General features: G+C 43.1%; 1 protein-coding gene across 5 annotated transcripts; it reads right to left on the bottom strand.

Moving 5' to 3' along the window:
• Positions 1–468: 468 nt before the first annotated feature.
• On the bottom strand, positions 469–20,522 carry tmem216 (transmembrane protein 216). 5 transcript variants are annotated; one of them, XM_070899799.1, is made up of 6 exons: positions 20,496–20,522; positions 19,962–19,978; positions 19,095–19,188; positions 16,312–16,404; positions 6,549–6,750; positions 469–3,211 (listed from the first exon to the last, which is right to left on the bottom strand). In XM_070899799.1, the coding sequence occupies exons 1-6, from the start codon at positions 20,503–20,505 to the stop codon at positions 3,193–3,195; spliced, it is 435 nt and encodes a 144-aa protein (XP_070755900.1). In that variant the 5' UTR covers positions 20,506–20,522; the 3' UTR covers positions 469–3,192. The 5 variants fall into 5 exon arrangements, with proteins under 5 accessions (XP_070755900.1, XP_070755899.1, XP_070755902.1 ...); XM_070899798.1 differs by lacking the exon at positions 20,496–20,522 and adding an exon at positions 20,069–20,489; XM_070899801.1 differs by lacking the exon at positions 19,962–19,978.
• Positions 20,523–20,548: the final 26 nt, after the last annotated feature.

Here is a 20,548-nt window from a genome sequence, read left to right as displayed (position 1 = left end):
ATGTGAGATGCTTAACTTGAGTAGGAGAAAGGAGATGTTGACATGCAACGGGTGGAATTATGTGCTATCTCTTTGAATCTCGACGGTTCCATCAAAGTTGTAGCTTCCCCATTTGTGTGCATGCATTCCCTTGTGAAATGATTTTTCCCAGAAACACACACAAGACATCCGGGTGATAGAATTTGACAGATCAGACAGCCACTTGTGTGGCTCACCCATACCCTCCTTGCTGAGTGCATTCCAACACAGTGTGCATATAGTTTCTGGCAGCAGTACAGGTTCAGAGCACACCATTCAACATGTATATGTCACAGTGCAAGCTATTTATGTATCCCACTAAATGTGTGTATTTCAGATTTTCTGCAATAAAAAATGTAGAAAAAAGGAACAGGTTGCCTCCACGTGTTGTTATGGTATCTCCCTCAGGATACGGCAGCTCATAACTTTTCATTAGTGATGAAAAAAACACATTTTTACAAATAATTTATTTGCACTACATCACACTATAAACAGATTCCTGAGTGTACATCATACAACTCTATAATATCTGTTAGTCCAGCACCAGGTTGTGTTACACTGATTTAAAAAAAATGTAATTAAAAACAAAAGCTTAGATTTTATAAAAAAATAAAGTTTAATTTTGCTGTGTTGCAAGTTCCTTTAATGGACAGTTTAAAAAATGCTAATACAAACATAATATAAAATTGGCACGTTAGATAATCTGCTAATAGATATAAAACTACACTCCTTCCCACACATACAATTAGGATGTTTTGATGAGAAAGGAATAATAATATATAAATAGAATATAAATAAAAGTTTCTAGTCACACATACAAATTTCTATCACGCTTTAAAAAAAAGTATAAACAAAATAATTTCCTGCTGGTTTCAAAGAAACTTCCCAGCAACTCAAAATGCCCTCTATCGGCCTTAGGATGTACCTAACAAAAACAGCTTTCTACATAAACACACAATGTGTCTGTAACAAGAATTTCTGGATTATATTTTTAAATATGACTTTACATGAACAGGATAAATCTGACTGTGGAGTATTTACCACATTTTGGCTGATAACACAATTAAATGGTAATTCTTAATCATAGGCACATTAACTCTGCCACAAAGGTGCTGATTCCATTCATGGGAACATTTGTCCTGCTTATTGCTATTTGCTGTGAACACAAGTTAAATTATTGAGAGAAACCCAAACCCTATCAACTGATGGCAGCTAAAGTGGGATGAATATCATATGCAGACCAAACCGGATGTATTCATTTTTTGTCAAAGTAAATTATCAGAAGCAAACTTGGATGTTACTTGGAGTACAAGAGTTCAGAAAGATGTGGCCAGGGAGTTAGAATTGACTCATTAGTGGAGGAAAGCTAACAGCGACATAAAGTTGAAATACATAGACTGGCAATAGAGGAGGAAAATAAAAGGCATGGGTACAAGGAGATGTGGCGCAGACGTGAGGACAAAAAGGTGCATCAGCACAAGTATGAAGAGGATTAAAATGATCAGCACAAGACAAACATTAAGAAAAAGAGAAACAGCATCAGTGTCTGCTCAAGTTGGCAGAGTGAGCATCCACCATGAAACCAGTGAAGGGGAGTCCAGTTGATACAGCCCATAACTTTTTACTAAATAATTTCATCCAATCTAGCCTTAACCCAAACTTTAAGGAAGGGTATGATAACTGATTAGGGCATTTGATTATGAGCAAACCACCAAAGATGGCAGAAGGAACTTGGGTCAGTACCGTAACTCAGTGTGTTCGTAAGTATTACTGATGGAAAGTGAGGATTATAATGTAGTAATATGACCAATCTCGCTGCTTTTTGTGAATCTGATGCTGGTACACCCATATCCGATGCGGGGGCAATCAGTTTCTAAGTGCCCACATTCATGGTAGGGCTGTATTTTCGAAGCAAAAGCAGCATCCTGTACCAAAGTGTGGCGTCTATTTTGGACAGGTGTAAAAGAAGTTGGAGTTTTAGTGCCATTGCAGTGCAAAGCAGTTGGTCAATGATTTAAAATGTTAAAATATTGTTAGCTGGTGCAGTTACTAGTGGCCAAGATGAAAATGGAACACAGAGTTTGGGATCAGCACAATTGTTGCAGTGGATGCGGGTAGCATTGTGCAAGGACAGTGGCTTCACCAACGTGAACCAGGTCAGGAGCCAGATTGTCCCATGCAGGAAACTTGTTGAATGAACTCAGAACACAACAGAGGCACGCAGCAAGGTAGAAAGTCACTTGGCATTTGGTTGTTCAAACATATCTCAAGGGACAGACCAAGTTACACACATTTTCCTTAAGCATTGTGCATTACCCGATATAACGCTCCTATCCTTCTCAAATAGTGTATCCTACAATTTACCATGAGCAATGTGAGGAAAGATCCACTAGTGTATTAAATACAATGTTTTAGATGGGATCCAATGACAGTTCAATACATTGCATGATATGATACTAAGCCATAGAAACCAGAAAGATCTGATCTCTGGTCTGTGCTGAGTTAAGCAATCTCAGCGGGCAGCGGTATTACGTATTTCATTTGACGTCAATGTCCTCAGGATAGTGAAGAGAAAATCAGCCAGGTTTGCTGTTCCTGATTACCATCTTGTGACACTTGCAAGAAAGTGTGCATGTGTACGGATTTGACTGTGGACTAACTCAGACTTGGTTTTGATGCCTTCCACAGCTGAGACTCCATCTGGGATTATCAACACTCACTGTCGAGGCTCACCAATGAAGTATAGATATTTAACCAGACCCCTGCATGAGTCACCGCCTTCAGAAGACATGAGAAAAAAGGGAGCAATTGAGACTGGGGCAGAATTAGGGAAAGTCATTTCAGTAAATATTACATTAATGTTCAAGAAGAAACCAGAGAGAAGGATGTCTCCAGACTGCCCTCAAAAGTGCCTTTGCCATCTAAACCATCTTTCCACTTCTGTTGTCAGACAGGAGAACAAAAAAATAGAATATAACATACAGTACTTACAAAAGAAATTATTGAGCAAAAACCCACAATCCAGTGCTAAAGATATAACTGTATAAAATATTGGAAATGTTATCCTTAAGGTAGCCACTTACAAAGACACCATAAAATGCGCTACAATTATCTAGCAACCAGTGTAGAGAAACAGTTCATCGGTGATGAGGCATTTTCCACTTCTTCAGATTCTCAGTCACTGAGACGCACACTAAGAAAACAAAATTAAATTAAAAAAATTAGAAATTTATAAAAATAATAATGGAAATTATGTTTTTAATAAATTGAAAGAGTGTGGTAGGACTAGAGGTAATAACTTATAATAAACACAGACAAAGAGTTAGGTTAGATTCTCAGTTATTGTTCTCTGGAACAAATTTCTACAGTATGTGGTGAGTATGGAATAGCTGTTCTTTAAAAGGGCACTGGACATGTTCCTTAGGCAAGAAAACATCGTCAGCTGTATGGGGTAAGTGTTTAGTTAGTTTAGATTGTAAATCATCATGGGCAACTCTAAACTCCTTGATTGCATTAAGGAATTAGAGATACAATTTCCCAGAGTTTTGTGTGAACTGCCCACAGGTATTTTTTCGATCTTTTTTGTGTTTGCCTGAAGATATCATTACTGGAGGGTCATCATTAGGCAGTCCCTCGGAATTGAGAAAGACTTGCTTCCACTCTAAAAATGAGTTCTTAGGTGGCTGAACAGTCCATTACGAGAGCCACAGACCCTGTCACAGGTGGGACAGATAGTCGTTGAGGGAAGGGGAGGGTGGGACAGGTTTGCCGCATGCTCTTTCCGCTGCCTGCGCTTGATTTCTGCATGCTCTCGGCGATGTTCAGTGTGCAAGGTTACACTGTCCATTGGATGGAACAAGCTTAATGGCTCTGATCATCTTGTCCTGCTCTTATATTTGTATAACGGGCTGGATTTTCGGGTTTGTGTGAAAACGGTAATTTTACGCCAAAACTACAGTTTTCGCTGCACTACCGGTAAAATCGACGTTGCACGAGGATTCGCGGCACAAACCGCAAGTTTCGGCAATTTTAATCCGAGGCCGGTAGCGCTGAGAGAGTGTCCTGGTGGGGGGGGGGGGGGGGGGTACAAAAACAACAAAATTGCAAACAAAAAAAATTTCACAAAACATTACCTATTAAATCGCTGCAAAATAATTAAAAAATAAAAAATTTAACTTACCTTTTTGCAGGTCGTCATACTTATTCTGGGTGTGGAGTACAGGTCCCGAGAGCGCCGAAAGTGCGACACAAAAGCAATTTGCGTCGTTGCACATCAAAGCAGCTGTCCCCGGCGGTACGTGAAAGCGCCGCCGCAAAGAGATCACCGAGGATCCCACCAACCGGGTTTTCGCCGCGGAGGGTCAAATCGCGGCGAAAACCCAGTCGCAAAGTCGGCCAAAATCTAGCCTTATGAATTTTATCTTGCTCTCTTACCGTTACTCTGCATCTACGTGGTCTGATGGAACAGTGTAGAGGAAGGTTTACTTTTCAAGAAAATCATACTATACTTGTAATGCTTTATAAATTCAAGATTTTTTCTTTACTTAACCTTCTCGTTCTTCCTCTTCCTTGCATTCTCAGTTTTGAAATAAAAATATATTGCAGTTTCCTAATCTACCTCAGTCTTCTCAGGACCTCAAAACTGTAGAACATGCTGCCTCCATTATAATATACAAGCTTTAGAAAGCCAAATGCCACAATTACCAATACTACCATCAGTTCTTCTTCTTTTGTACCGTAGTAGCAAAGAAAATCAAATGTCAATATCCAAGTAGGATATCTAGTGTAACGGCGTGGATATTTTGTAGGCTGCCTGCGAATTCCCTCCGAGGGCAGTGCTCAATGATGTGCTCCAGGGTCTGATTAGGAGCTCCACAGTCGCATGATGGGGATGCTTTAATCTTCCACCGATGGAGAAGGGGGCAGCATCGACCATGACCAATTCTGAGGAGGTAGATGGTTGCCCACTGTTTGCAAAGAAGGGTTGATCCTTCAGGTTGTACTGTGGGGTCTGCTATAAGGAATCCATTCCGTATGTCAGTTCTTCCAAGCATTTCGCCATCGGTCATCAAGGCCGAAGGGAGATCCCTGAAGGACTTCGGCGACGGTCCAAAATAGCCTCCTAGATTTGAGACAGGTTGGTAATAGGTTGTTCAAGTCGGCCTGGATCAGCATGTCTTTGCTGGTGTAGCGGTTGTATTCTCTGGAGACTGCATATTCGCGGCGAAGGTGTGGTGATGCGATGTTTGCAGGCACAGGCAGCCAAGGTGTTGGTGTCAATAAAAGCGTACCGGTGATAATTCTCTTAGTAGAATTCAGCTGGACATCAACGGATTTGGCATGCGGACTTGATAGCCATGCCCGAGAGTAGTACTCCGCTGTAGAGTACACCAGGACGAATGCTACAGTACGGAGGGTTTGAGCGTCTGCTCCCCATACAATCGTCAGTCTTGGTATTGTGTGGCACTGTGACCCGCAGCTCTTTACATAGGTTTTTCAACAGTTAAAGAAAGCTTGCTTTTGAGATGGCTCAATGCACAATATGATTTGGTATTGAGCTACATAAACCAGAAGGTCTTAAATCCAATTCTGCTCAGTGCCAAGTTAGCTTATTTCAACTGGGGCAGCAGGTCTAGAACAGGAAAAAAAATAGCCAGGGTTCCCACGTCTGATTACTATCCAGTATTCCCTGCTGGAATGTTGGGCAAGGACAGATTTGGACTCAGTTGTGATGTCTGTCAAAGACAAATAGCCTGTTGACACCTACTGTCCAGACTCACATATGAAGATTGGTCACTTGAATGAGTTACCAGAGGCTTGCCACTGGCCACGGCGATGTAATCCAGCAAGAATCAGCATTTTTACAAGAGGGAAGGGTGAAAGGGGTTCAAATTATGGAGGAAAGCTTCAAATTTCAAAGTCACCTTCAAAACTGTATCGGAATTTATATTAGTGAGATTTACACAATCAAATGCAAATAAGGTACATAAGAACATAAGAAATAGGAACAGGAGTAGGCATACGGCCTCTCGAGCCTGCTCCGCCATTCAATAAGATCATGGCTGATCTGATCATGGACTCAGCTCTACTTCCTTGTCTGCTCCCCATAACCCTTTTCTCCCTTATCGCTCAAAAATCTGTCTATCTCCGCCTTAAATATATTCAATGTCCCAGCCTCCACATCTCTCTGGGGCAGAGACTTTCACAGATTTACAACCCTCAGAGAAGAAATTCCTCCTCATCACAGTTTTAAATGGGCGGCCCCTTATTCTAAGATCATGCCCTCTAGTTCTAGTCTCCCCTATCAATGGAAGCATCCTCTCTGCATCCACCTTATCAAGCTCCCTCATAATCTTATACGTTTCGATAAGATTACCTCTCATTCTTCTGAATTCCAATGAGTAGAGGCCCAACCTACTCAACCTTTCCTCATAAGTCAACTCCCTCATCCCCGGAATCAACCTGGTTGGTACAAGCATTTAATAATGACTAACATCTCAAAATCTACAACAACATGTTGTTCTCCTCACCTTGAAAATCTTATCAAACCCACAGTGCACAGAACCAGTTCAAAGACGTAAAACACTAATAGTATTGCGTTGATAGTCACTTCCAGCCTCAAAACGTAGGTCTGTAGCAGCATATAATAAACAGCCATTACTGCAGATGGTCCAAGAAGCATCAGGCTAATAGTGAGAGGCACCTTACGCTGTGACAGATTCCCCTTGGAACCTAAGGTGGAATTAACAAAGGCATTAGATGGAATTCATATGACTTTCATTCCTCCACAACTGAAAGTGGTGACTCCTTGCCATGATACAGTTCTAGCCCGCTGGTAACTCACCCAAGTGGCCATTCTTCACTTATGGTCTCCTAATCTGAGGAAGGATATTCTTGCTATTGAGGGAGTGCAGCGAAGGTTCACCAGACTGATTCCCGGGATGGTAGGACTGACATATGAAGAAAGTGCAGCAGCGTAGAGTGGCATTTGTGAGTTTGGTAAGTGGGTGAGTTTTAAGGGTTATTCTCTTTAAACCATTCGGAGGCTGGAGTAAATTGTTAGTGACAATTGCCAGTAGCTTTTAAGTAACTAGCAGTTTAATTTAAAAGAGAAAATGTAAATAGTTGGGAATCTTTCAGGTTTAGGCAGAGAAAAATAAGGTAACTCTCCAGTAGGAGGCAATTAGCAGCTAGTTAAAACCAGTTCTGTAAACGACTGACTAGTAGTGAGTCATCTGACCTAGATACAGCTTAAAAAGAGGCAGCTTGTGCAGAGCACAGAGTGCAGCAGCATAGAGTGGCATTCGTGAGTTTGGTAAGTGGGTGAGTTTTAAGGGTAAGTGGGGGTGGCAGGTGCTGTTTTGTCTTGTTTTTCCTACCAGTGCTGACACTAGAGCAGCTGATAAGGAGTGCGAGAGTAGGAGACGGAGGCCCAGAGACCAGCCCAACCAGCTGCAGACAAAGATAGAGGGGTGCGAAATCGAGAAGTGACGTCACAGCCAAGCTGGTAAGTGGTTGGCTGTTCGACTGGCAAGTACAACTCTCTTTTAGACTGACTTTTCGATTGGTTTAATTGGCAGCAAACTACTAAGTAGCTGTTTGGTGTTTAAGTAAATTTTAGTAAGTAAATTAATTTAAGGGTCAAGTCATGGCAGGAGAGCTCGGACCCGTGTCATGCTCCTCCTATGCTATGTGGGAAATCAGGGACTCTTCCAGTGTCCCTGACTACTATGTGTGTAGGAAGTGTGTCCAGCTGCAGCTCCTGACAGACTGGAGCTGCGGATGGACTCACTCTGGAGCATGCGCGATGCTGAGAATGTTGTGGATAGCACATTTAGTGAGTTGGTCACACCGCAGGTAAGGGTTAGGACAGATAGTGAATGGGTGACCAAGAGACAAGGCAAGAGCAGGAAGGTAGTGCAGGAGTCCCCTGCGGTCATCTCCCTCCAAAACAGATATACCGTTTTGGATACTGTTGGGGGAGATGACTTATCAGGGGAAGGCACCAGCAGCCAGGTTCATGGCACCATGGGTGGCTCTGCTGCACAGAAGGGCGGGAAAAAGAGTGGGAGAGCTATAGTGATAGGGGACTCTATTGTAAGGGGAATAGATAGGAGTCCCTGCAGCCACAACCGAGACTCCAGGATGGTATATTGCCTCCCTGGTGCAAGGGTCAATGATGCCTCGGAGAGGCTGTAGAGCATTCTGGAGAGGGAGGGTGAACAGCCAGATGTCGTGGTACATGTAGGTACCAACGATATAGGTAAGAAGCGGGAAGAGGTCCTACAAGCTGCATTTAGGGAGCTTGGAGTTAAATTAAAAAGTAGGACCTCAAAGGTAGTAATCTCTGGATTGCTACCAGTGCCACGTGCTAATCAGAGTAGAGGGAGCAGGATAGTTAGAATAAATACGTGGCTTGAGCAGTGGTGCAAGAGGGAGGGATTCAAATTCCTGGGACATTGGAACCAGTTCTGGGGGAAGTGGGACCTGTACAAAAGGGACGGTCTGCACTTGGGCAGGACTGGAACTGATGTCCTAGGGATAACATTTGCTAATGCAGTTCGGGAATGTTTAAACTAATATGGCAGGGGGGTGGGAAACAATGCAATGAGACAGGGCGAAGTAATATGGAGTCAGAAACAGATGGTAGAAAGGTAAAAAGCAATAGTGGAAGGCCGAATAAATAAAGGCAAGAAACAAAAAGGGCCACACTACATCATAATTCTAAAAGGACAAAGGGTGTTAAAAAAAACAAGTCTGAACGCTTTGTGTCTTAATGCAAGGAGTATCCGTCATAAGGTAGATGAATTAACTGTGCAAATAGATGTTAACAGATATGATGTGATTGGGATTACAGAGACATGGCTAGAGGATGATCAGGGCTGGGAACTCAACATCCAGGGATATTCAACATTCAGAAAGGTTAGAATAAAAGGAAAAGGAGGTGGGGTAGCATTGCTGGTTAAAGAGGAGATTCCTGCAATAGTTAGGAAGGACATTAGCTTAGATGATGTGGAATCAATATGGGTAGAGCTGCAGAACACCAAAGGGCAAAAAACGTTAGTGGGAGTTGTGTACAGACCTCCAAACAGTAGTAGTGATGTTGGGGAGGGCATCAAACAGGAAATTAGGGGTGCATGCAATAAAGGTACAGCAGTTAACATGGGTGACTTTAATATGCATATAGATTGGGCTAACCAAACTGGAAGCAATATGGTGGAGGAGGATTTCCTGGAGTGCATAAGGGATGGTTTTCTAGACCAATATGTCGAGGAATCAACTAGGGGGGGAAGGCCATCTTAGACTGGGTGTTGTGTAATGAGAGAGGATTAATTAGCAATCTTGTTGTGCGAGGCCCCGTGGGGAAGAGTGACCATAATATGGTGCAATTCTACATTTGGATGGAGATTGAAACAGTTAATTCAGAGACCATGGTTCAGAACTTAAAGAAGGGTAACTTTGAAGGTATGAGGCGTGAATTGGCTAGGATAGATTGGCGAATGATACTTAAGGGGTTGACAGTGGATGGGCAATGGCAGACATTTAGAGACCGCATGGATGAACTACAACAATTGTACATTCCTGTCTGGCGTAAAAATTAAAAAGGGAAGGTGGCTGAACCGTGGCTATCAAGGGAAATCAGGGATAGTATTAAAGCCAAGGAAGTGGCATACAAATTGGCCAGAAATAGCAGCGAACCCGGGGACTGAGAGAAATTTAGAACTCAGCAGAGGAGGACAAAGGGTTTGATTAGGGCAGGGAAAATAGAGTATGAGAGGAAGCTTGCAGGGAACATTAAGACAGACTGCAAAAGCTTCTATAGATATGTAAAGAGAAAAAGGTTAGTAAAGACAAACGTAGGTCCCCTGCAGTCAGAATCAGGGGAAGTCATAACGGGGAACAAAGAAATGGCAGACCAACTGAACAAGTACTTTGGTTCGGTATTCACTAAGGAGGACACAAACAACCTTCCGGATATAAAAGAGGTCAGAGGGTCTAGTAAGAAGGAGGAACTGAGGGAAATCCTTATTAGTCGGGAAATTGTGTTGGGGAAGTTGATGGGATTGAAGGCCGATAAATCCCCAGGGCCTGATGGACTGCATCCCAGAGTACTTAAGGAGGTGGCCTTGGAAAGAGCGGATGCATTGACAGTCATTTTCCAACATTCCATAGACTCTGGATCAGTTCCTAGGGAGTGGAGGGTAGTCAATGTAACCCCACTTTTTAAAAAAGGAGGGAGAGAGAAAACAGGGAATTATAGACCGGTCAGCCTGACATCGGTAGTGGGTAAAATGATGGAATCAATTATTAAGGATGTCATAGCAGCGCATTTGGAAAGAGGTGACATGATAGGTCCAAGTTAGCATGGATTTGTGAAAGGGAAATCATGCTTGACAAATCTTCTGGAATTTTTTGAGGATGTTTCCAGTACAGTGGACAAGGGAGAACCAGTTGATGTGGTGTATTTGGACTTTCAGAAGGCTTTCGACTTCGACAAGGTCCCACACAAGAGATTAATGTGCAAAGTTAAAGCACATGGGATTGGGGGTAGTATGCGGATGTGGATTGAGAACTGGTTGGCAGACAGGAAGCAAAAAGTAGGAGTAAATGGGTATTTTTCAGAATGGCAGGCAGTGACTAGTGGGGTATCGCAAGGTTCTGTGCTGGGGCCACAGCTGTTTACATTGTACATTAATGATTTAGACGAGGGGATTAAATGTAGTATCTCCAAATTTGCGGATGACACTAAGTTGGGTGGCAGTGTGAGCTGCGAGGAGGATGCTATGAGGCTGCAGAGTGACTTGGATAGGTTAGGTGAGTGGGCAAATGCATGGCAGATGAAGAATAATGTGGATAAATGTGAGGTTATCCACTTTGGTGGTAAAAACAGAGAGACAGACTATTAACTGAATGGTGACAGATTAGGAAAAGAGGAGATGCAACGAGACCTGAGTGTCATGGTACATCAGTCATTGAAGGTTGGCATGCAGGTACAGCAGGCGGTTAAGAAAGCAAATGGCATGTTGGCCTTCATAACGAGGGGATTTGAGTACAGGGGCAGGGAGGTGTTACTACAGTTGTACAGGGCCTTGGTGAGGCCACATCTGGAGTATTGTGTACATTTTTGGTCTCCTAATTTGAGGAAGGACATTCTTGCTATTGAGGGAGTGCAGCAAAGGTTCACCAGACTGATTCCTGGGATGGCGGGACTGACATATCAAGAAAGACTGGATCAACTGGGCTTGTATTCACTGGAGTTCAGAAGAATGAGAGGGGATCTCATAGAAATGTTTAAAATTCTGACGGGTTTAGACAGGTTAGATGCAGGAAGAATGTTCCCAATGTTGGGGAAGTCCAGAACCAGGGGTCACCGTCTAAGGATAAGGGGTAAGCTATTTAGGACCGAGATGAGGAGAAACTTCTTCACCCAGAGAGTGGTGAACCTGTGGAATTCTCTACCACAGAAAGTTGTTGAGGCCAATTCACTTAATATATTCAAAAAGGAGTTAGATGTAGTCCTTACTACTAGGGGGATCAAGGGATATGGCGAGAAAGCAGGAATGGGGTACTGAAGTTGCATGTTCAGCCATGAACTCATTGAATGGCGGTGCAGGCTCGAAGGGCTGAATGGCCTACTCCTGTACCTATTTTCTTTGTTTCTAAGACTGGATCGACTAGGCTTATATTCACTGGAGTTTAGATGAATGAGAGGGGATCTCATAGAAACATATAAAATTCTGACGGGATTGGACAGGTTAGATGCAGGAAGAATGTTCCTGATGTTGAAGTCCAGAACCAGGGGTCACAGTCTAAGGATAAGGGGTAAGCCATTTTGGACCGAGATGAGGAGAAACTTCTACACCCAGAGAATTGTGAACCTGTGGAATTCTCTACCACAGAAAGTTGTTGAGGCCAGTTCGTTAGATATATTCAAGAGGGAGTTAGATGTGATCGTTACGGCTAAAGGGATCAATGGGGATGGAGAGAAAGCAGGAATGGGGTACTGAGGTGAATGATCAACCATGATCATATTGAATGGTGGTGCAGGCTCGAAGGGCTGAATGGCCTGCTCCTGCACCTATTTTCTATGTTTCTATACTGATAATTTTTGAACGCAATACCATAAACTTACACATGCACTTCTCCAAATTTTCGACAGGGTGAACTGATGAACATAGGTAAGATGGGATCATTGACAAATCAAGACGCTGGTTTAGTTTACAACATACATGTACTTGTCTGAACAAAAGCAGCAATTCCAGACTTTTAAAAAAAAGTTTCCTGAAACACTTCCTGTAACAAGACAATACAACAAAAACATGCTTTGCTATCCAGAGTAGTGAACAGTACGTTCACATTTTATTTCCTTTCAGGTCAGCTTCTGGTTGAAAAACAGAAGGGACATATCTTAAACCCATCTTGCTTTGTCGCAATCTTTGTTCGACCCGATAGACCCTAAATATGGGTTTTTCTCTCGTTTTGTTAATTCTGATCCCAGGTAATGGAATCCTAGCAGACTATCCTGGCAATCACTACTGCTGACTCTCAAACAAATTGAGTCATCTCAAAAAGAATAGGTATTAAAGATCACAGCAAGGCCCAAACTAACTTTCATTGTTTGAAACATGCGAGTGCATTAGGAACACCATGAGAGGTAACTGATATCTTCACTTGGTTATAGGAAGTAAGAAAGACAGACTTGCATTTCTCCAGCACTTTTCAAACACCTCAGGACATCAAAAGCGCTTTACATAAGAAATAGCAGCAAGAGTTGGCCATTCGGCATATCGAGCCTGCTCTGCCATTTAATAAAATCATGGCTGATCTGATCATGGACAAGCTCCACTTCCCTGCCCGCTCCCCACAACTCTTTACTCCCTTATCGCTCAAAAATCTGTCTATCTCCGCCTTAAATATATTCAAAGACCCAGCCTCCACAGCTCTCTGGGGCAGAGAATTCCAAAGATTTACAACCCTCAGAGAGAAGAAATTCCTCCTCATCTCAGTTTTAAATGGCCTTATTCTGAGACTATGTCCCCTAGTTTTGGTTTCTCCTATGAGTGGAATATCCGCTCTGCATCCCCCTCATTAGCTTGTGTTTTGATAAGATCACCTCTCATTCTTCTGAACTGCAATGTGTATAGGCCCAACCTACTCAACCTATCTTCATAAGTCAACCCCCTCATCTCTGGAATTACCCTAGTGAACCTTCTCTGAACAGCCTCCAATGCAAGTATATCCTTCCTTAAATACGGAGCCCAAAACTGTACGTAGTACTCTTGGTATGGCCTTACCAATACCCTGTACAGTTGTAGCAGGACTTCTCTGCTTTTATACTCTTAACGCCTTGCAATAAAGGCCAACATTCCATTTGCCTTCCTGATTACTTGCTGTACATACATACTAACTTTTTGTGTTTCATGCACAAGGACCCCCAGGTCCCTCTGTACTGCAGCACTTTGCAATTTTTCTCCATTTAAATTATTATCTGCTTTTCTATTATTTCTGCCAAAGTGGATAACCTCACATTTTCCCACATTATACTCCCATCTGCCAGATTTTTTCCCACTCACTTAGCCTGTCTATATCCCTTTGCAGATTTTGTGTGTCCTCCTCACAGTTTGCTTTCCCACCAAACTTTGTATCATCAGCAAACTTGGCTACATTACATTTGGTCCCTTCTTCCAAGTCATTAAAATAGATTGTAAATAGTTGAGGCTCCAGCACCGATCCTTGTGGCACCCCACTAGTTACTGTTTGCCAACTTGAAAATGACCCATTTATCCTGACTCTCTGTCTTCTGTTAGTTAGCCAATCCTCTATCCATGCTAATATATTTCCCCTACTTTACAGTGTAGTAATTGTTCTAATGTAGGAAATGCAGCAGCCAATTTGCCCACAGTAAGAATTCACAAACAGAAATGTGATAATGACCATGGGCTAGACTTTCCCCGAGAGCCCCTCAACGCCTGATTGCCGCCCAGAAATACCGCTAACGTTCTGCAATTCACGCTGGGAAAACTTTCCATAATTAAGGTAAAAATTATTGCCTGGCGAGAAAATGGATCGTGCACCAATAACCTCAGCGGTTTCTCGGCGGTTAAAGGCGAAACTAGGTGAAACCGGCAGTTCTTTAAAAAATTTACTCCGAGGCTGCGGTTGAGCCTAGGGAGGGAGGTAAACTTAAAAAAAAAAGTCACAAAAAAAAAGTTAAAAAGCATTCCCAAGATTGTTTTACAGTTTATCGCCGTTTTACAATTTAAAAAAAAGAACCTTTAACTTACCTTTCTTTACAGAGTACTCACCTACCGTCCTGTTTAAGCAGCTTTTACAGGGCAGTTCCCTCAGCGATCTGGACGGGCTCCCGTTGAGGCCAAACTTACGCCCTGGTGACTCTCTCGACGGTGTGCTCCCGGGGGGCATTTTGAGATGTGGGCGGCACCATTTAAAAATTAAGGGGGAAACTTTCACCGGGCGGTTTCTCTCCCAAAGACAGCTGTACCGCCAAGAAAACCACTGAAAATGAAGGCGAATGTCTCCCCGCAAAATACTGAGGATGCTGGAATCTGAAATAAAAACAGAGAATGCTGGAAATCTCAGCGGGTCAGGCAACATCTGTGGAGCGAAAAACAGAGTTAACGTTTCGGGTCAGCGACGGTTTTTCTCTCCACAGATGCTGCCTGACCCACTGAGATTTCCAGCATTCTCTGTTTTTAGATCATATGTATTAGTGATCTTGGTTGAGGGATAAATATTAGCCAGAACACCAGGGAGAACTCCCCTGCTCTTCTTTGAAATAATGCTATGGTATCTTTTATGTCCGCCTGAGAGGGCAGTCAGAGCCGCAATTTAACTTTTCATCCGAAATATGCAGCACTCCATCAGTACTGCACTGAAGTATCAATTTGAATTATGTGCTCAAGTCTCTGGAATGGGACTTGAACGCACAGCCTTCTGACTCACAGGCAAGAATGCTACCACTGAGCCATGGCTGGCACTGTGAACCAGATGTTCTGTGAAGTATTACTGGGAACAGTAGCATCTCTGGGTGGAAGCAACCTTAACTTTAGCACAATTTGGGATAAACCAATAACCAGGTATAAAACTTTAAAAGGGCCAACGTCAAGGAATGAGGTAAAGAATTAAACAGGTTGACTGTGGGGATGGGGGGGGGGCCAGGCTGAGGAGTTGTACTCAATTGTCACTGGATGCCCATGCCCCAAATTGATTTGAAGATCAATTATATTCAAATTCGTCCAGGGCCTTGCTCTGCTGCAAGGGTGCTACGCCGAGCTTGCAGCCAACATCTCGCCGTAGGCAACTAGGCTCATACAGCAGTGCCTGGTCTCCAGTCGTCTTGGACCCCCTTGCCACTGGACCAAGACCTTGCTCAGCTAAGCCCGTGTGGTAGCCGGTGTGCAATGGCCACCCCACACTAAAAGACCTCATGCACAGGCACCTTCCACTCCGTTAACATGAAGTTCAGGACCTGGAACGTCAGGACCCTCATGGACAACTCCAACTATTTGTCCCACCTGTAACAAGGACTGCGGTTCTCGTATTGGACTGTTCAACCACCTAAGGACTCATTTTAAGAGTGGAAGCAAGTCTTCCTCGATTCCGAGGGACTGCCTATGATGATGATACCTCTGCTAACTCCTCTAGCTGCAAGTCCTTGTGCACATTCTCCACTCCTCTGAAATCATTTTTCGCCTTGTCCTTGTGCCTTGCTCCCTCCACTCCAGCACGTGTCCAGTCCTTCAACCACTACTGCCCCTGCCTTCAAGAACTCTTGTCCATAACATTTTCATTTCCTGCTTTCAAAAGCCTCAAGATCCCTCTCTTTGACTAAGCTTTTGTCCTTCTTCCTTTCGCCCTCATGCTTGGTGTTCACTTCCTGCCTGCTGCCTTGTAAGGTGTCGAGATGTTTCTGCTACAGAAGTGAAGTTGCTGCTGCAGGTTGTACCTTCACACACTCGGCTATCAGGTGAGCTGCACATACTGAGATATAGATTTTCAGTTTTAAATTTTCTTTGCAGGCTGACAAGCAACAGAGCAGGAAGATCTGTGGAAAGTACTACACTGGATGCAAGCCCGCGATGAAAGAGCAATAGTGGATAAAAAAATAAGATTTATGCTGCCCCATGCTTCACGGAGCTGCCCTATTGTATAAACAATGTACTTTCATGAATTGTGAGACAGCAAATTCTGAGCCTTACTGTGCATCAGGATTCAGCATAAATAAGTCCATAGCTATGTGCAAAATTTCAGAATTAGTTTAAGGTCACTTACCAAAATATATCCTCAGTATTTCAACTCCAAGGTACAAAAAGAGCATCACTAGATCCAAAGCCAAGTTTGCAGAGGTGTAGGGCAAGAGCAGACCTACAATATACACAAGAGAAAAACAAATACAGGTAGGGCAAAAACTAGCTTATATACAGAAGAAGCACATTAGTGGTATAGGACGAGACTAGACTTGCCACAGGAGAAGCATATTAGTGATACACAGAAAGATCAAACCAACAAGAACTGTCTGTTAGCAGTACAGACAGTCTGCTGGCCAAGAGAATGGGAGATACATGTTATAATTCATGTTTCTCCAGAAATTATTTTATTGTGCCCAAAAAAATGTCAGCTTCTAAAGACAAGCCAGCGCCCCTATTAAATGTGATATCTTGTAAAGTAATCTGGGAAAACATGTCCAGGTCAAGCAATAGACCCATTAATCCTCTCTGGATTTATGCTAGGACTTCCACTAAATACCAAAATCATTTCAGAAGATGATGATCAGTCCTAGCCAGACAGTTTTATAAACTACCAAACAGGTTTATTCATTGCTGGTTATTCATATAATTAAGCAGTAAGCCAATTTTTGAGGTCAGTCCACATAACAAAGCAGCTTGTAACCAGTTCATGAAAGGTTTAAACAGACAAATAAGTCACGTGTTCAATCCTTCAAATAGTACCCCCCACCCCCTCAAGTCTTCTAAATGAACAATACACAAACACTTCTCCAAAGGGAGTAGCTAGCTGCCTGATCCCTACTAGTCATTTTTGGTTTCCGAGACACCAATTCCATCCTTCTCCCTGAGGCTGAACCAGACTGTTTGCAACCTTGGTGTCCTATTTGATCCTAAGCTGAGCTTCTGGCCCTGTATCTTCTCATCACCAAGACCGTCCACTTCCATCTCTGTAATATCGCCTGTCTCCACCCCTGCTGCTAAACCCTCATCCCTGCTTTTGTTCCTCTCCTTGCCAGCCTGCATCTTCCACCCTCCATAAACTTGAGTTCATCCCAACCTTTACTGCCCGTATCCCAACTCACACTAAGTCTTGTTCACCCATCATTCCTGTGCTACATTGGTTCCCGATCCAGCAATACCTTGATTTTAAAATTCTTATCCTGGTTTTCAAATCCCTCCATGGACTTGCCCCTCACTATCTTTAACCTCCTCCAGCCCTACAACCCAAGAACTCTGCATTCCTTCAATTCTGGCCTCTTGTGCATGCCCAACTTTCTTTGCCCATTATTGGTGACCGTTCCTTCAGCTGTCTAGGCCCAAATCTCTGGAATTCCTTCCCTAAATCTCTCCACCTTTCTCTCCTTCTTTAAAACTTACCTCTTTCCACCTGTCCTAATATCTCCATATGTGGCTTGGTGTCAAATTTTGTTTCGTGAAGCACTTTAGGGCATTTCATTATGTTAAAGGCGCTATATAAATGCAAGTTGTTCTTATTATATCCGCAAACCCCTTTGAAATATATCTGTGCTTTGAGAAGACAACCTGGAAGACTGTGGCATTTTACTTACAACAATGAACAACCAGCTCCATACCACATGCACAGATGCATATTGATAGCCACCTGTACGGTCTCTGGTGGAGCGATCCTGCCAGGTTATATCTTGGATTTACAACCTCGTGATACACCAGTTAATTCTGGCACTTGGGCAAAACACAACCTTTCTTTTACTTGTAAATTTTCTCTCCCCTTCTCTCCTTAGATGGGGTCCAGTACTATACGTGCCATCCAATACCTCACCCAGATGGGAATTATTCACATCCGAACTTTTACAGGAAGTAGAAGTCTGTTCAATTGCAGGGGCAACACAACCAGACTAGTGTTATCATTTTCACACGTGCACACTCCAGGGATTTTTAGATAGCAATCAGGAACAGGAATGCTAATCATCCTGGCTAAGATCAGCAATTTTAGTATGGATCCTATATCAAACATGAGATCTGTAATTATAGCTCAGTCACTCACTGCATAAGCTTATTGAGCCATCAGGGTTGTTTGTGTTGCTTTAATTTTAGGAGAGGAAAGTGACAATCTATACAGCAACACTGAAATCCTAGTTTGGGTTTAAATATTTCAAAGACCCGGTTCTTTGGGTTTATACAATCTATGGTGTGACATCAAGCTATACAGACTATGAGAGTCTCAGATTTGATGGCCCATACCTGCTGGGTTAGCATGATTAGCCAGATGAGCAGTTGGGAGGAGCCCTACGCTTATGGTGGAGGGCAAATAAAATCAGCCACGTTTCCCATTCCCAATGAGTATCTAGTTATCCTGCTGGACAATGTATGGATACATAAGACACTGGAAGATAACCGGACTGAGTCAGGCTGTGATGACCTCTGATAAAATAATCTGCTGACATTCACTATCTCAGCTCATACAACAACTTGCATTTATATAGCAGCTTTAACGCAGAAAAACATCCCAATACGAAGAATGGCCACGTAGGAAAGGCATGGAGGGCACTGATGGAATTGTAACCCAGCAAGAATCACTGCAAGGACAGAAATCACAGGAGAAAAGAGTTCAGTAAGCTTACAATCTTGAATTGAAATGTTTATTTGGAAATCACTGCAAAAAAGGTTTGAGCATAAAACACATCAAATGTTTTGCTAAAATTATCAAAGAGCAAAATATATAGGAACACTATTTTACCCTCAATCTATTTTTTTTCAAAATAATGTGATCTACATGGTTCCATTGCCACAGATTTAACACACAAAGAGAAAATAACATTTAAAATACTCAAAACAGGATTCAAAACCTACTTTTGTATATGAAAAGAAGGATTTCTATCACAAAGTACATTGCATAGTACCAGCTGTTGAGGAGTAGCAGAATTTCCAGTTGAGTCAAGGAGAGCTGATGAAAAACATTAAGGAAACACCACATATAAAAATCTTTATTAATTGCAGCTTTTTAAAATTTAATAAGAATTTCAATTGGACTGAACTCCCAGCAATTAGAAATAGAAACATAGAAAATAGGTGCAGGAGCAGGCCATTCGGCCCTTCAAGCCTGCACCACCATTCAATATGATCATGCAACTTCAGTACCCTATTCCTGCTTTCTCTCCATACCCCTTGATCCCTTTAGCCGGAAGGGTCACATCTAACTCCCTCTTGAATATATCTAACGAACTGGCCTCAACAACTTTCTGTGGTAGAGAATTCCACAGGTTCACAATTCTCGGAGTGAAGAAGTTTCTCCTCATCTCGGTCCTAAATGGCTTACCCCTTATCCTTAGACTGTGACCCCTGGTTTTGGACTTCCCCAACATCGGGAACATTCTTTCTGCAACTAACCTGTCCAATCCCGTCAGAATTTTATATGTTTCTATGATATCCCCTCATTCTTGTAAATTTCAGTGAATACAAGCCTAGTCGATCTAGTCTTTCTTCACATGGTTTCTCTTAATGGGGCTGACAATTCAGTCAAAGCTTTGACTCATGTCAACCAGCCTAACGCTAATTTCATGTCGAACCCACAGAATGAGCAGAGGGGAGGCTTTGAAGCTAGGTCTCAGAAGTGAAGAATACTCAAAACTCTAATTTGTTTCACTATTCAATCCCTTTGTGTTTGCATCCTCAAAAGAGGAATAAATATTGCAGCAACGTTAATTTACAAAAGGATACAATTGGAGGAGGTTTTCCTGTGAAGAAACAGATAACAATGATTAGAAACTGCTGCAGGCGTGGCTCCAGGAACTGCTGGATTTGATGTGATACTGAGTCAAACACACCGTGGAGGTCCAGGTTGGATCCGTGTTGTGTCGCTGAGCTCAGCCGGGACTGTAGTGATGGTACTGCGGGGGAGGTCAGCAGCTCCCCATGTAGTGACCAAACATGTAGGAGCAGGGGCAGGAGCGGACAGGGGCCAGTCTCCGCCGCCTTGCTGCACACGGTCAGATGGCCCGCCAACATTGCCTGCCCCGGCTCCCACAGCGAGGGTGTCCGTCCCTAAACATTTTAACAGTTTTTTTGAGGGGAGTGCCTCCATTAGTTGAGAGATCTCAGGGGAGAGTTCATGATTATTGCTCCTCTCACTACTTTCCCCGTTGTTTAAGGACTGTGCAACACTTTATATAATCAGCAGTATCCGAGCCCCCAGAGGGACGGAGGGCCCGGGAGCGCCCCAGGCCCCGCGCCCTCACCAACCACCCCACTCACCTCGCGCCATTTTGCGTCACCACAACAACGACGTTCCAGCGTCTTTTCGTCAC

The sequence above is a fragment of the Pristiophorus japonicus genome, chromosome 14 (assembly GCF_044704955.1).
Source record: "Pristiophorus japonicus isolate sPriJap1 chromosome 14, sPriJap1.hap1, whole genome shotgun sequence".
In the NCBI taxonomy this organism is placed as follows: Eukaryota; Metazoa; Chordata; class Chondrichthyes; family Pristiophoridae; genus Pristiophorus; species Pristiophorus japonicus.
Note: the sequence above shows the minus strand (reverse complement) of the source record. Positions and strands in the feature narration are given on the sequence as shown.

What these genes read in the sequence shown, in the direction of transcription:
- tmem216 (XM_070899797.1), bottom strand. Translation starts at nt 20,249, where the DNA reads ATGTTGGCGGGCCATCTGACCGTGTGCAGCAAGGCGGCGGAGACTGGC. An exon ending in CAGGAAAACCTCCTCCAATT is followed by an intron (nt 19,189 to 19,961) that starts GTATCCTTTTGT and finishes GTTTTTCATCAG; the next exon opens with CTCTCCTTGACTCAACTGGA. An exon ending in AATACTGAGGATATATTTTG is followed by an intron (nt 6,751 to 16,311) that starts GTAAGTGACCTT and finishes ATTCCACCTTAG; the next exon opens with GTTCCAAGGGGAATCTGTCA.